At 43.6% G+C, this 12,598-nt stretch overlaps 1 protein-coding gene across 3 annotated transcripts in view; it reads right to left on the bottom strand.

The window, feature by feature from the left end:
* The window catches only part of LOC144105562 (venom metalloproteinase antarease-like TtrivMP_A), a 37,869-nt gene extending 31,269 nt beyond the window's left edge, over positions 1-6,600 (bottom strand). For all 3 annotated transcript variants that reach the window (XM_077638680.1, XM_077638682.1, XM_077638683.1), the window contains exon 1: positions 6,479-6,600. In XM_077638680.1, coding sequence (XP_077494806.1) covers positions 6,479-6,524 — 46 coding nt within the window. In that variant the 5' untranslated portion in view covers positions 6,525-6,600. The remainder of the gene's footprint in view (positions 1-6,478) is intronic.
* Positions 6,601-12,598: the final 5,998 nt, after the last annotated feature.

Here is a 12,598-nt window from a genome sequence, read left to right as displayed (position 1 = left end):
AGACAGATACTGTGCCATTTCCTTTCCCCAAAAACCAATTATTATTATTAATACATTTCCATGGGACGCACAACTTTTTGGACACGGCTAGTTGTGGGGACGTTTTTTGGGTGTCTTCGGGAAAAATGAGCACCTCCTGGGGAGATTTCGAATGTCCTGATGAGCTATTTTTGGGAGATTTTGAGGAGGTTTTGTGTTTGTTAGTATGTGCGCTTAGATGCCTGAAGTCTGCTTGAAAAAGGAGAAATAATTTTATTGAGCCAGAGCCGAGAAATCGAGCATTAACCTTTTGAGCCTTTCCCTGGGACTCACAACTTTTTGAACACGGCTATTCGTGGGGACTTTTTTGGATGTGTTCGGGAAAATTGAGCACCTCCTGGGGAGATTCCAAATGTCCTGATGGGCTATTTTGGTAGATTATGAGGAGGAATTGTGTTTGTTGAGTTATTAATACGTCAATTGAAGTAGAGAAACCAAATTTTTTGGTTGAATGTTTTTTATTCGGAATGGTGGGCAAGACAATAGTATACATGAGCCATGACATGGCATTCAGTTACGCCAGCTCAATAATCTAATTGCTTTTTTTCTCTCCTCCTGTTTCGGTTTCGTTTGAACCGCCGAACAAGCAGACGCTTGAGGTCACATGAGTCATGCAAAAACTGCAATATAATCGCTGCTTATTCATTTTTTGTGATTCCAACTCTTGAGCAGGTTTACATAAAAGTTTATGTGAATTAATAGACGAAGGTAACGACCATACTGCCGTTTTTCTATGCGTGGACCTCAACGCGTGTGTTACGTCAAAGCCGCTGTTCGGCTTTTGAAAACAAAAACCGAAACAGCGTCTCGTTGGCGCAATCCACGCAGCTGTCCATGTTTTCTTATGTGCAGCATATGCAGCGCTTCATACCAAACGAGTAACTGACGAACGATATTTTGGGTCACTGCTCTTTTAAGGTAATGAGATGAAAATCTGTATTTGCGACTTATTTCTTCAGCTATTCTTCCTGGCTGGAGACTACAATATTGACTTCAGTCACTATCAACTGCTCTTCGAGACGGAGAGAAAGAAACCCCTAAAGTTCGTCTATAAACTGACGGCACCTCATGTGCAACCGACGAACCTGCAGAGAATGAACGTGCGGCTTGTGCAGGTTAGCTACAAGGGAAACATACACAATGATTTATAAATTTCAACGCGTTTAGTGTTAGGAGTAGTGTCATCAAACACTAGCTACTTTCCTTGCAGCTCTACACTCGGAGCAATGCCATTGACCTGCAGGTCTACAGGGCAGAGGGTGTTGAAGGACTCGTTCAAACAGAGGGAACAGAGGCTTTCACGAGAAAAATGGATATCTTTTCGATGCACTGAACACAAAACACCCTGCGGAAGGAATCCGAGTGCACTCGCCGAAGATTCAAGTACTTTTCCTTAATGTTATGTCCGTCGGAGGGCTCTGAGTTGTTTTTCATCATGATATACACTTTTGCTTCTCAAGGGTTTGACTCAGTAATCATTGTTTTCTTCGGGCAGGCCTTCCTCCATCTACTTGACGAAACAGAGCACAACCGCCAACATCGAAACATATGATCCTATTTGCTTCACAGCAAACGACAGAATCTCAACGAGTCACCTTGCTGTCGGCTTTAGACGTAATTGATGAGCTGCAGAAAGCAGGCGTGCCTTATATTTTGCTGACGGTCAAGCTGAACCAAGATCCCTTGGTGGTAACACGTACGCGGGCATAATTATGAAATGGTTAACATAGCTCAATTTTCTTGAAGTACAAGAGTGTAACCCAGTGGGCACTGGAACTCCCTTCGACGTTCTGCGGGCGTTCTGAACGTGTGTAAGACGTCAGGAGTTTTAATGTTCACTGGGTAAGTGGCTGCCGGTTCTAAAAAGTGCAGTTTTCTTGACGTAGCAGCGTATAAGCGGCAGGCTGTTCTAAAGAAAAAAAAATTAGTTGTAAACGGGTGTAATTACTAACAAAATTGTAGCCTGCTTTCTTCATTTCTTTCAGAGGATCTTTGACATTGTTCGCTCTTTTCACACTGATGATGACCATTCCACGGTCATACAGTTCAGCCAGATTTATAGGCTTTTGTCCCTGTTCACTCTTGTGGAGAATGCAGTGGAAGGAAACTGTTCTAGAGTCGCTGAAAGTGTCGTCGTGTCGCTGCATGACAGCCTCGGAGAAAAGGCAAAGGCTGCTGAGGAGCTCAGATTGCTGTGGAAGAAAAGCTGTGCAAAAACCTTCTTAGCATAAGCTATCTTTCGGGTGAAAATGATGAATTAGGCGACCATGAATATGAAAGAGCCGGACCAGAAGAAATGGTTGTCTATTACTTAGCAGGATATGTGCATAAGAAGATAACTAAGGCAATTTATTGTAAGGATTGCCAGGTCACGCTGACGGCTGCTCCTGAACACGCCAGCCCAAGTAATGTTGCCCAGGGGCACTTGGCTAACCTGAGGTCGTTCAATCCAGGATACCTTCGCGAGCCGCCGCTAAGGCTGTACACAGTCATAAAGAAGATGGAGATCATTGTTCACAAAGCCTTTGAGAAACATGTTGTATTTGGTAACCTCTTCTGGGAGGTACTAGGCAAGCTTGCAGAGTCCTCTGTGCCTGCAGTCGGTTGTGATGTTCACTGCAGAGAAGTAACTGCTAAATCGATCAAGTTTTACGTTATCATGAGGATGCACATTTTTTCCCCAGGAAAATGAACTCTGAAATGTTGGTAACTGCTCAAGTGCAGTCAGCGAGAAAGAGAGCAAAACTGCTTTAAGCAACCGTCAATGGTACGGTTTTTACGGCAAGGTTTTTTTCTCTTTTAATGGAAGCGTTTAATTTACATTTAAATAAATTTTTACTCAAGAGGCCGACAAATTAGTTGTTTTTAAAAATTTCGCAGTTCAACCAACATAGCGCCGTAAATGAACTGTACAATAAAATATTTAAACAAGTTTGTCTTTCCTTGTTCATATTAAGTTCAATTATTCGAAACTAATGAACACAAGAAAAAAGATTGTTTCGCTGCAGAGATTCGGCCGCACGGTGTACGATACGGCTTTCAGAACACAACTCAATACTTGCGGAATGAAACAGTTTTTTTGTAGATTCTGATTGGTGTGCAGTGCTATAACCGCAAAAAAAAACACACATATATATATAGTAGCCCCGCCGCGGTGGCTCAGTGGTTAGGGCGCTCGACTACTGATCCGGAGTTCCCGGGTTCGAACCCGACCGCGGCGGCTGCGTTTTTATGGAGGAAAAACGCTAAGGCGCCCGTGTGCTGTGCGGTGTCAGTGCACGTTAAAGATCCCCAGGTGGTCGAAATTATTCCGGAGCCCTCCACTACGGCACCTCCTTCTTCTTCTCTTCTTTCAATCCCATCCTTTTCCCTTCCCTTACGGCGCGGTTCAGGTGTCCAACGATATATGAGACAGGTACTCTCGCGCGCCTCGTCTAGTGCCTCATTCAGATATCGTTCAGATATCAGATACCGGGTACAATCCCAGTGGTTGTACCCTTGCGCCCTCCAAGCGGAACAGCTTTTTGCCACGTATCTACACCAGTTATGCCATATCCTTGATTGCTCACGCCGGAAAAAATTAATTTATGGCAGGTATGGTCGCGGCGCCGCCCGTCTTTACGAGGGTGTAGCAGACGACGCGCGAGATGCGTAGAAAAGCGCGACTGCAGCGCCCTTATTTCCAGCGACGTCCGCGATAGGCACGCCAGCAAGCGGCAAGTATACGGAGCTGAAAAACTGAAACTGTCTAAGAACGTTGGTTAGCTTACTGAATGTTGCTAGACGCTCACGGTGCAGGTGCGAAAGGGGTTGGAGGGATTTTACTATTTGTAATATAACAAAGCAAAAACAAGCAAACCGGGCGGCTTCAACAAACACAACTGTTTTCATGTGGCTGGTCTATCAGCATATTTGTTACTGCAAGAAATTCGGTTTAAGTGCGGTTATTTTATTGGATTTAGTAAAAGCCACACTGGTATTTTGAATGTATAGTTTACATAAAGATACTTGACGTTCTATTTCAGAAAATAATTTCGCCTCTTGGCGCAGCTGGAAAACTGTAGTGTGCTCTGTATTTGCCAAACTATCTCACTGTAGCCCCACAGCCATTCTGCTGCATAAACTGCACGATACAGAAACGGAATAGACGACTTCTGCAACTTTCCTTATGCTCTCATGCAGTATCGCCGTTTTCTACTTGTATTATTGGAACCCAGTTTTCCGAGTCAATATTTCACAAAAGTACAGCATTCTGAAAACATAATATTACGACATTATAGCACTATTGGCGGTTGGTCATTTTTAGTTGTTCGTGGCAGGTTTCAATTCCAGCTTGATGAAACAAAGGTATTAAACACGGTTGATCTTTTCGGAGGTACAATAAACCAATCCTAATGGAGGATGGCCTGTGCAAACAGTGAACGAGAAGCAGGGCACACACATGTGTTTTACGTGACAGGGAGCGGCAATCAAGACGAAATTGGCGCTTGCTTTGTGCCTTATGCTAGTAAAGAATTAAGGACAGGCTTGTAATGTTTGTTAGCGCTTCCATATGCTGCTTTACTGACACTGTTTATCACACCTCGTGAAAACGACGTGGTAGATATTACGAAATGATCATATGTTGTATGCAGGTGAATGTAGACAACTCGGGTAGCGCGAATCTTTTCACAAGTGCTGAGTGAGATATTATGTCTAGATGGCCGAAGCATGTAAAAGGAATGTTAGTCTTATGGATCCGCAAATATTGATGGCGAGAAGTTCCACTGAGAAGCACGAAATCGAAATTTGATTTACAAATTTCAATAAAGTACTCATTACTGACTTTTAGAGGAGTGTGCAGAAAAAAACTTTGGGGTAAGTAATAGATTGAAAGGTACGCGCAAATCATTTTCCAAGGTGTACGCTGGGTGAATGAGGCAATTACAAAACAATAATGCGCACACAAGTTTTCCATGACTTCGTCTTGTTTGCTATGCGTAAATCATTGTGAAATGGTTCTGTTGCAGCGTAGCATTAAAAGAAAAAGAGCCACAGGACACACCAGCCTATAACAAGAAGAATGCAGTATGCCTCCATCAGTCAATCCTAGTGATGAAAAATTGCCATCTTATTCTTTTGATTCCATTCATAGTCATAGTCATCAAAACCATTACACTAATAGCAAGGTCGAGCGATTCCGTTTTCACTTTATACAACAACGAAAGCTTTAAAGGATTATTTTTGTCACTAATGAAATGTGCGAAGATGACGTAAATTTTTGTATGGTAGTTACATTAGAACATCGATCAAATGCTGGTGTATGACGGTAGACGAATATTTTGTGCGAATTTTGCTCGCCTCAGATTTGCCACCGCAATCTGGAGTAGTCTTTTATTTAGACTACAAAATTAACATCCCGACTGATTAATAAAGGGCCCCTGCCCTGCTCCTCTTCACCCAGCTGAAAAAGTGACGGACGGCTTCTTATGGCTAGCCCCGTTTAAAGCGGACATTTGATATAAAATGAACGAAGCATGCAAAAACCTTCGGTGCCTTTTTCGAAATTTTACGGAGACGGCAGCTGCATCCCTCGTCTCTAAAATATTCGATAAATTATTATCTAAAATCGTTCGCCTTATCCGTGGTGTAAAAGCAATTTTTTCCATTCTGAAAGCAGCCAGAAGGCAAAACAAATAAAAAAACGCCCATGGAGCGTTAGAACGATCACTTTTCTGTGCCTGCGGTGCTCGTCAAATGCGATATCTTGAGTTTCCAAAATACGAATGAAATGAAGCAAAGGTGTCGCTATTATAACATCCACAATCTAGCATATTATTTCTTCCAAATAGAAAAAAAATGTTAGCACGTAGTTGCTAATATTTCAAAGCAGTAGATTTCATCCCTATAATATATTATGTCTTTGGATGTGGCTGAATAAGTGGCGAAAAAACAATGTCTATCAAAATAACATGCACATGCTTAACGAAGAGTTGCGTGTTCTTTTCCTTAACTATGCGTTAATTACATAGATTAATAACATAGTCGCCAATTTCTGCAGCTTGCCTGGTAGACGTCTCAAAAACGAGGATAAAGCACATAATTATGCCTCTTCGCTGTTATTCTTGGTATTCTGAGCAAAAATACAAAATTTAATTTTAGAAGAGAAGCCGGCTGCCCACACATCGAACTTTGATGCACCTCTTGGAGACGCGCAGAGTATGACTGAGTAGACAGTGTAGGTATAGATAATTCCATTATCCACACATAAATACAATGTATACGCTACGATTTAAGTCAAACTCACTCACTAACACGCAGTTGGCTTCCTGTTGCCGCTGCGCAAAGGGTCTCTTGCATTAAATTCTTTAGGGAATTGCTTATATTTCGTAAACTTCGATAATTTTGCGGAGAGCGAATCATGTTTAAATCATGTGTTTCACCGGAAAGAAAAGCCTACCTTGAGCAGATATTGCAAGAAGAGTGACGATGTAGAAAATCGACATAATAATATAACACTATAATAAGCCTTCAGCTCCAAAGACAATGCTCAGTCGTCTTGCCACCCCCTTTATATCGGCCCTGATTGAGTTCCGGTGACGCATTAGCCCTCTGACCTTTGTGCCGGTAACCGAAGATTACGAAAATAAAATATCTGGGAGCTTGTTTTTCTGAGTACTTCAAAAATAAAAAAAAATGACAGAAGCTGTCACGTTCAAAACGGGCGCATTTTAGCGCAGGTCAAAGAAGGTGCTAGAAAGGGCCGTACAGATGTTTCATAACACCTAAGCGACCTTTTCTCAATATTTCTGTTTAACTTTGTTTCCAAACGAAACCTGTTGTGTGGCAGCTTTAGTGAAACAATTTTTTGTGTTTAGATGGAGTCGGTTCCACGAAGCCTAACCAATTGGATAATATTTGTCGGTGTGCGCTCTGAAGCTGGCCTGCAGTAAGGCAGTCGGGGTTTGATAAGGTCGGCGGGTAAGATTTCTGTTAGTGCGAAATGCAAGATAGGAACAAACAAGTGGGCTCTCTGTCCTAGTGGCTGTCAGACGAATCAAGTAAAGCGCACTCTCGCGAGACAAGTTTTCAGCAGCTGCAATCCAGACCTTATGATATTATCTGCTCGTCTTTCCGCTATTGCAAATAGCACTTCTCGAGCATAGCGTCTCAAAGTGAACCTTATTTCTTTGGGAACAGAAATGGTGCTTATGACAGTGATGGGACCATGAGAGCGGTCAAAGTAGGATTATTACGCAAATCCAAAAGTGCACGATTCTTCAGAATGCTCTTGAAGAAGTGCAAATCAAAGCTGCTAGATACATACTTTCACCTACACACTTCATCAAAGCGTGTATGCACTGAAACAAACCCTCAGTCTTCAGCTTCCTCCTGCGCGTACAAAGTTTGCTCAGTTGTCATTCTTCCATACTTTTTTACCATAGCGAGCAGACATTCTCGGGAATCTTATGTTTCGTGCCCGATTGCTTAGCTCACCTGGATCGGGCGCATAAAGTCCCCCTCATTACAGTCGCACACTAAGATATCACAAGTCATCACTTTTGTTGGCAATAAACGAATGCAGTGCATTGGCATCCAGCATAGTCAGCAGTACGTAATCGTCGTCTTTTTAAGCAGTTTTACTAACATATTTGGGTACACAAAATGCGTAATACAGTGTTAGGTTCGAGTATCTTATTTTTTTGAAGCGGAACACGCTTCTTATATGCTGGCGAAAGTATTTTACCTCATTCCAGGTTTTGAACAAATTAATATCGTGCAGTACATTGAACGGTTCGTGGCTCAAATATTTGTGCTAAAGAGCAATGCCTTTATATTAGGAAACAGCAATGCCTTTCTATTTATTATGCTCTTGAGAGGAACCGTGGTTCTCCTGAAAACTGGGTAACGATTCAGACGAGCTGTGTTTTGTGTTTCCGGCTAAAGTTTGTCCCACTCGCGCACTGTTAGTGAAAAAAAAAAGGAATCGAGAAACGTGTTGTTGCAAGAAAATTCTTGAAGTGTAGCGCTTGTTTATGACATGTGCCTTAATGGGTTGATAGAAATGACTGCTGGTAGATCAGTCGAAGTAATAGCAAAGCGTCAAAGGATGCAGCTTTGGCTCATTATTGATATAGGAAGGCATGAGAGATGTATTAGTTCAGCTGAGGAATCATTGTTTGCTGTGGTATTTCGTACGGACAGCTTCACGCTGCACGTTTTCAAACATGACCACACTAATTTTCACGTACTCTAAACAAGCTTTCTTGGCGTTTCCTGAACAAGGCAAGTAAGGGTGACGTAAACGAGTTGCATTCATTACATCGCATTGAATAGTGGTCAGATTCGTTTTTTAGCTTACATGTCTAGATTTTCGTAGTGTGTCATAGCGCACTTATAGGCATGTCACTGATAATCACACAGTTTCAGTTATAGTTTGCATTATATTAAATATTTGCGATTACTTTTTTGTTCCGAGTGATACTAGGAGCACTTTCTGGAGTGATTTGGCAATAACTGTTTAAGAGATCACACGAACATCGTTTCTAGTCTGCCGCATAATATTTAATAATTAGCGCACTTAAATGCTTTCGACACATTCAAATTGAGGTCAAAACAAGCCTGATGATGATAACTTCTATACAATAACAAATTTGTTAAATGGTTAGTAAGGAGATACTCATATTATTATATTTCAACATTTCGATTGTGTTGTATTATCCGTTGTTAGTCGAGTATGGGCGCCCTGGAATATGGTGCATTACTCAATACTGTATACTAACAGAGGAAAGGCGATAGTTCAGGAAGCTGTTTATACTACATGTATTAAGAAAGAAAATGAAATAAAAGTTGTGGATTAGGAATAAAGGTTCCAACCGTGCTCAATTTTATGCCGGCTAAATGAACACCAAGTGTGAAATGGCACCGAATTCTTTCAACCGTATTGTACTTAGAAACAGCGCGATGAAACGCGGACAACACAAAGAAACGACACACACGAGCGCTCCACACACATACAGCACTCGTGTGTGTCGTTACTTCGTGTTGTTCGCGTTTCATCACGCTGTTTCCAAGTACAATACATTACCAACTAGCCCGGAACCTTGCTCTTCTTTTACTCATCCGGTACTGCAGTTCACCCACGCTTTAAGAAACTTTTGGCGCTCTAATTGACATATCGGGCTAACTGGTACAGAAAACACATTCACAGAAAAGAAAAAGGCGAAGTGCACACTTTCGAAAGTACGCGCTTCGTCTTTTCCGGTTCTGTGAAAAGTGTTTTACCTACCAGTTAGGGCTATATATCCTCAATGAAGCAGCAACTATTCCCCGAGATTGCCTTGTTCCTGAGTTGACCGTTGTCCGGAAACAAAGGAAACCGTGTTTTTGGCCAAAGGAAGGGAAACGGCACGAAAATTGCGTGCTTATTACATCATAACTAGTCGCGATGCCTGTGCGGCGTATTCTACGAAATAACTCAACAGTCTATTATTATTATATTACTTTTCGCGTTCGGTCGAACAGCAGCTGTGGATGAAATGCTTGTACACTCTCTGTAAAATAAATTGTCCGTGAACATTTACCATGCAGATAATATTTATAGGGCAAGTGGGACGTCCATCACGAAAGTGAGTTCCATATGCGAGAATAGTTGCAGTGTGGTGCAATGTGAGACTTAATTAGTCCAGATTTGAGGAGACATGCTCCGAAAAAGTGTGATTCGGTGTAATAATATAGATTTTGTTAGTTTACTGAAGGCCATTCTTGCAACAAACACGTCCCAAGCTTCTCGTTAGCCTAAATACACATATTCCAGACGTTAACATTTGGCTTGTTCTTCAAAATGAAAGTCTCAGTACAGTTTCTTAAACTTCGAAACAGAGTTATTTTGAAAAAAAATGTTTCCTTTTGGAGGTAGGTATCAAGAAAAGATATTGTTCCTCTCAAGATTCCTCACCCCAAATAATGTGATACTTTTCAGAGACTTGGAAGCAAAGTAGTATACTTTCTTTTAAATTTAGCAGAAACATTGATGAAGATTAAATCTTTATGGTAGATATGCGTCTTGCATAGGCGAGATTTTATAGTGCTCACATCGCTTCCACAGATGTAGATGTTGTGTCTGATTACGATAATAAAATCTTGCTCCAGCAGGCCCCCTGCCTGGAACATGTAAAACATATATTTGGTGAAGCTGTTTGGACATCACCTCCATCACAGCTGGGCCGCCGCAGCTGGAATCACTTGAAGTCGTATAGTGCGTCTTGTCGTGAGCACGCACTCCGCACGACGATTCTGTGAAGGACTGATGCACCCTGCATTACTATCGGTTCCGAAACACAAAGGGAAGGTCGCACTCGGGAAAAGCGATGAGGAAAAGAAAACAAGCAGCGTGGCTGCTTGAACGGCGCGCGTCCACCCATAGTTCTAGCGGTTGGTTGGCATTAACTTTATCAGATCCACTTCAATGGATCATGTGAAGGTGGGTAAAGGGGGAGGCGCGTTGAGCAGGACGGCTACGGGCCCTCGGGCCGTTCTAGATGGCCGGGCACTGTTGGACCGCAGCGACCTTCAAGGCTCAGCCCATGATGCGAAGCTGTAGCTCCGCTGGGAGCTGTGCAGAGCAGCCTCCCATCGCTCCTGTGATTCCATCCCTTAGGTGCGAGGTTTCCGTTGGTTTGGGCTAAAATTTGGTATGTGTGTTTACAATCCGCTCTGGTGGTTGGACATAAGTTACAGGTTGGAGATTTCTCCCCTCTGTGTATGAGGGAGAGGTGAAAAGGAGCGGAGTTTATGAATATTTGGGTGGCTGCTTTGAAAATTTCCTCCATTGTTTCACAGGTGATATTCCTCTCAGATTGTCTCTGTTTTGTTGGCGCAGGAGTCCACGAGGCAAGCTCCATTGAGCCGCTCCCTAAAATCTTTTATTCCTGCATGGGTGAAAGAGGTTTGAGGTTTGAGGTTTGATCATCAGAGAAAGACGCATCTACAAGTTATTGTTTCAAAGTTGGGACTCACTTTGTCAATCTCGCTTCTTTTCTCCTCAGGTGCGAGCGCCAGAGGTGTTGGATTGCATCAAGTTTTCGGATACTTCCACAATACATAAAAGCTACCAGCAGCTTCCCTTGATAAATGTATCCGAAATTTCCGCATATAACATATCTTTCAGTAATTTTCATGTATTCAGTTCTTTCATTTTTTCTTCTGTTTTTTCTCTTCTGTTTAGTTAATCTCTCAGTTATTGCCCAAAGCACAACCATTAGCTTAGGGCCTGTTTACCCTCTTCTTTTGGGCCTCCTCACAGAACCCTCACCAATCCCCTGTCGTGGGTATGTGCTATGTCACTAAGGCAACTACAACAACACAGGCGCGCGAAGTGGGACATGAGAGGAAAACGCCATGGTTACGGACGTTCGGCTGCTGTGGACCCGGGCGACCAGACTAGGGAAGCCGTATTCGTCCGGTTTAGCGGAACCGGAGGCCTGCCGTCCCCTTCCGCCTGCTGCCTCGGCCGTAGGCGCAATGCTGGGCACTGCCAGTTGTTGATCGCCAGGGGATCCTGCCGGCGCTGCATACTCTACGTGACAGCCGCCCCGTGTTCAGGGACTGCTACTGTGGGTAAAGGTGTCTACGCTGTTGTTCCCGCGTGGCCGAGCCAGGCTTAGGAAGTGACGTAGCAGCCGCTGCAGGGGTCCGCGCACGGCATCCTGACTGCTGTCGCTAGGACAGGCCACCCTAGGTGCGTGACCTCGCCGCATCTCCATCAAAGGACCGCCATGACTACCGCCTGAACTACAGGTTCGTATTCTGCCACTCTGTCCACGCCGATACACAATTGCACCGCGCTACCCTTGCTGGACTGAACGGCACACATCGGTGAACTGTTCTCTTAACTCATTTATAGTGTGTTATGTTATCCTCTTTCATACTATGAGTGTACATGTATCATTTTAATTGGAACAGTTTCTCTTTCCTTCGCGACTTGGCTCAGTCTGGTATGGGTTGCACTACCCTCCGGGGACCCACCTCAGAGGAAGTTACGAACTCGCTTTGGGGTATTTTCCCCTTACAAAATTGGCCTCCACGACAGAAGCAGGGTGACAGCAGTTGCCAATTCACAGTGTGAAACACAATGAGTGCTGCAATGTTGATCGCGATAGGGGAGCGCAACGGGTTTGCAAGGAGGCGAGTTGTGCGAGTTGGCAGAGGAGGCCTTGCGTAAGCCAACACAAAAGAGAGCTGCGGAACGAGAAGCCACCAACCGGGGTTTTGAGTTGGAAGCTCAGAACTTGGAGCTAGAAGCGCAGGACTTAGAGCTGCCAGTTAGACAAACAGAAAGCGGAGAAAATGCACCTAATGCTGAAATCGCAGAGCGTGGTGCCGCAGCTGCTTTCTCCATTAGCCCTCATGCCCTGATACCAACGTTTAATGAGGAACCGGATGCTTTGGACGTGTATTTTAAGTGTTTTGCGCATGTCGCCACCGGGCAAGGATGGCGAAGGGCGAAGTGGGCCACGGCCTTGAGTCTATGCCTCGTCGGGGAAGCGCTCAGTCTTTGGACGACTCTCGCCTGAGGACT

The sequence above is a fragment of the Amblyomma americanum genome, chromosome 9 (genome assembly GCF_052857255.1).
Source record: "Amblyomma americanum isolate KBUSLIRL-KWMA chromosome 9, ASM5285725v1, whole genome shotgun sequence".
In the NCBI taxonomy this organism is placed as follows: Eukaryota; Metazoa; Arthropoda; class Arachnida; order Ixodida; family Ixodidae; genus Amblyomma; species Amblyomma americanum.
This window is presented reverse-complemented; position numbering and strand designations above follow the sequence as displayed.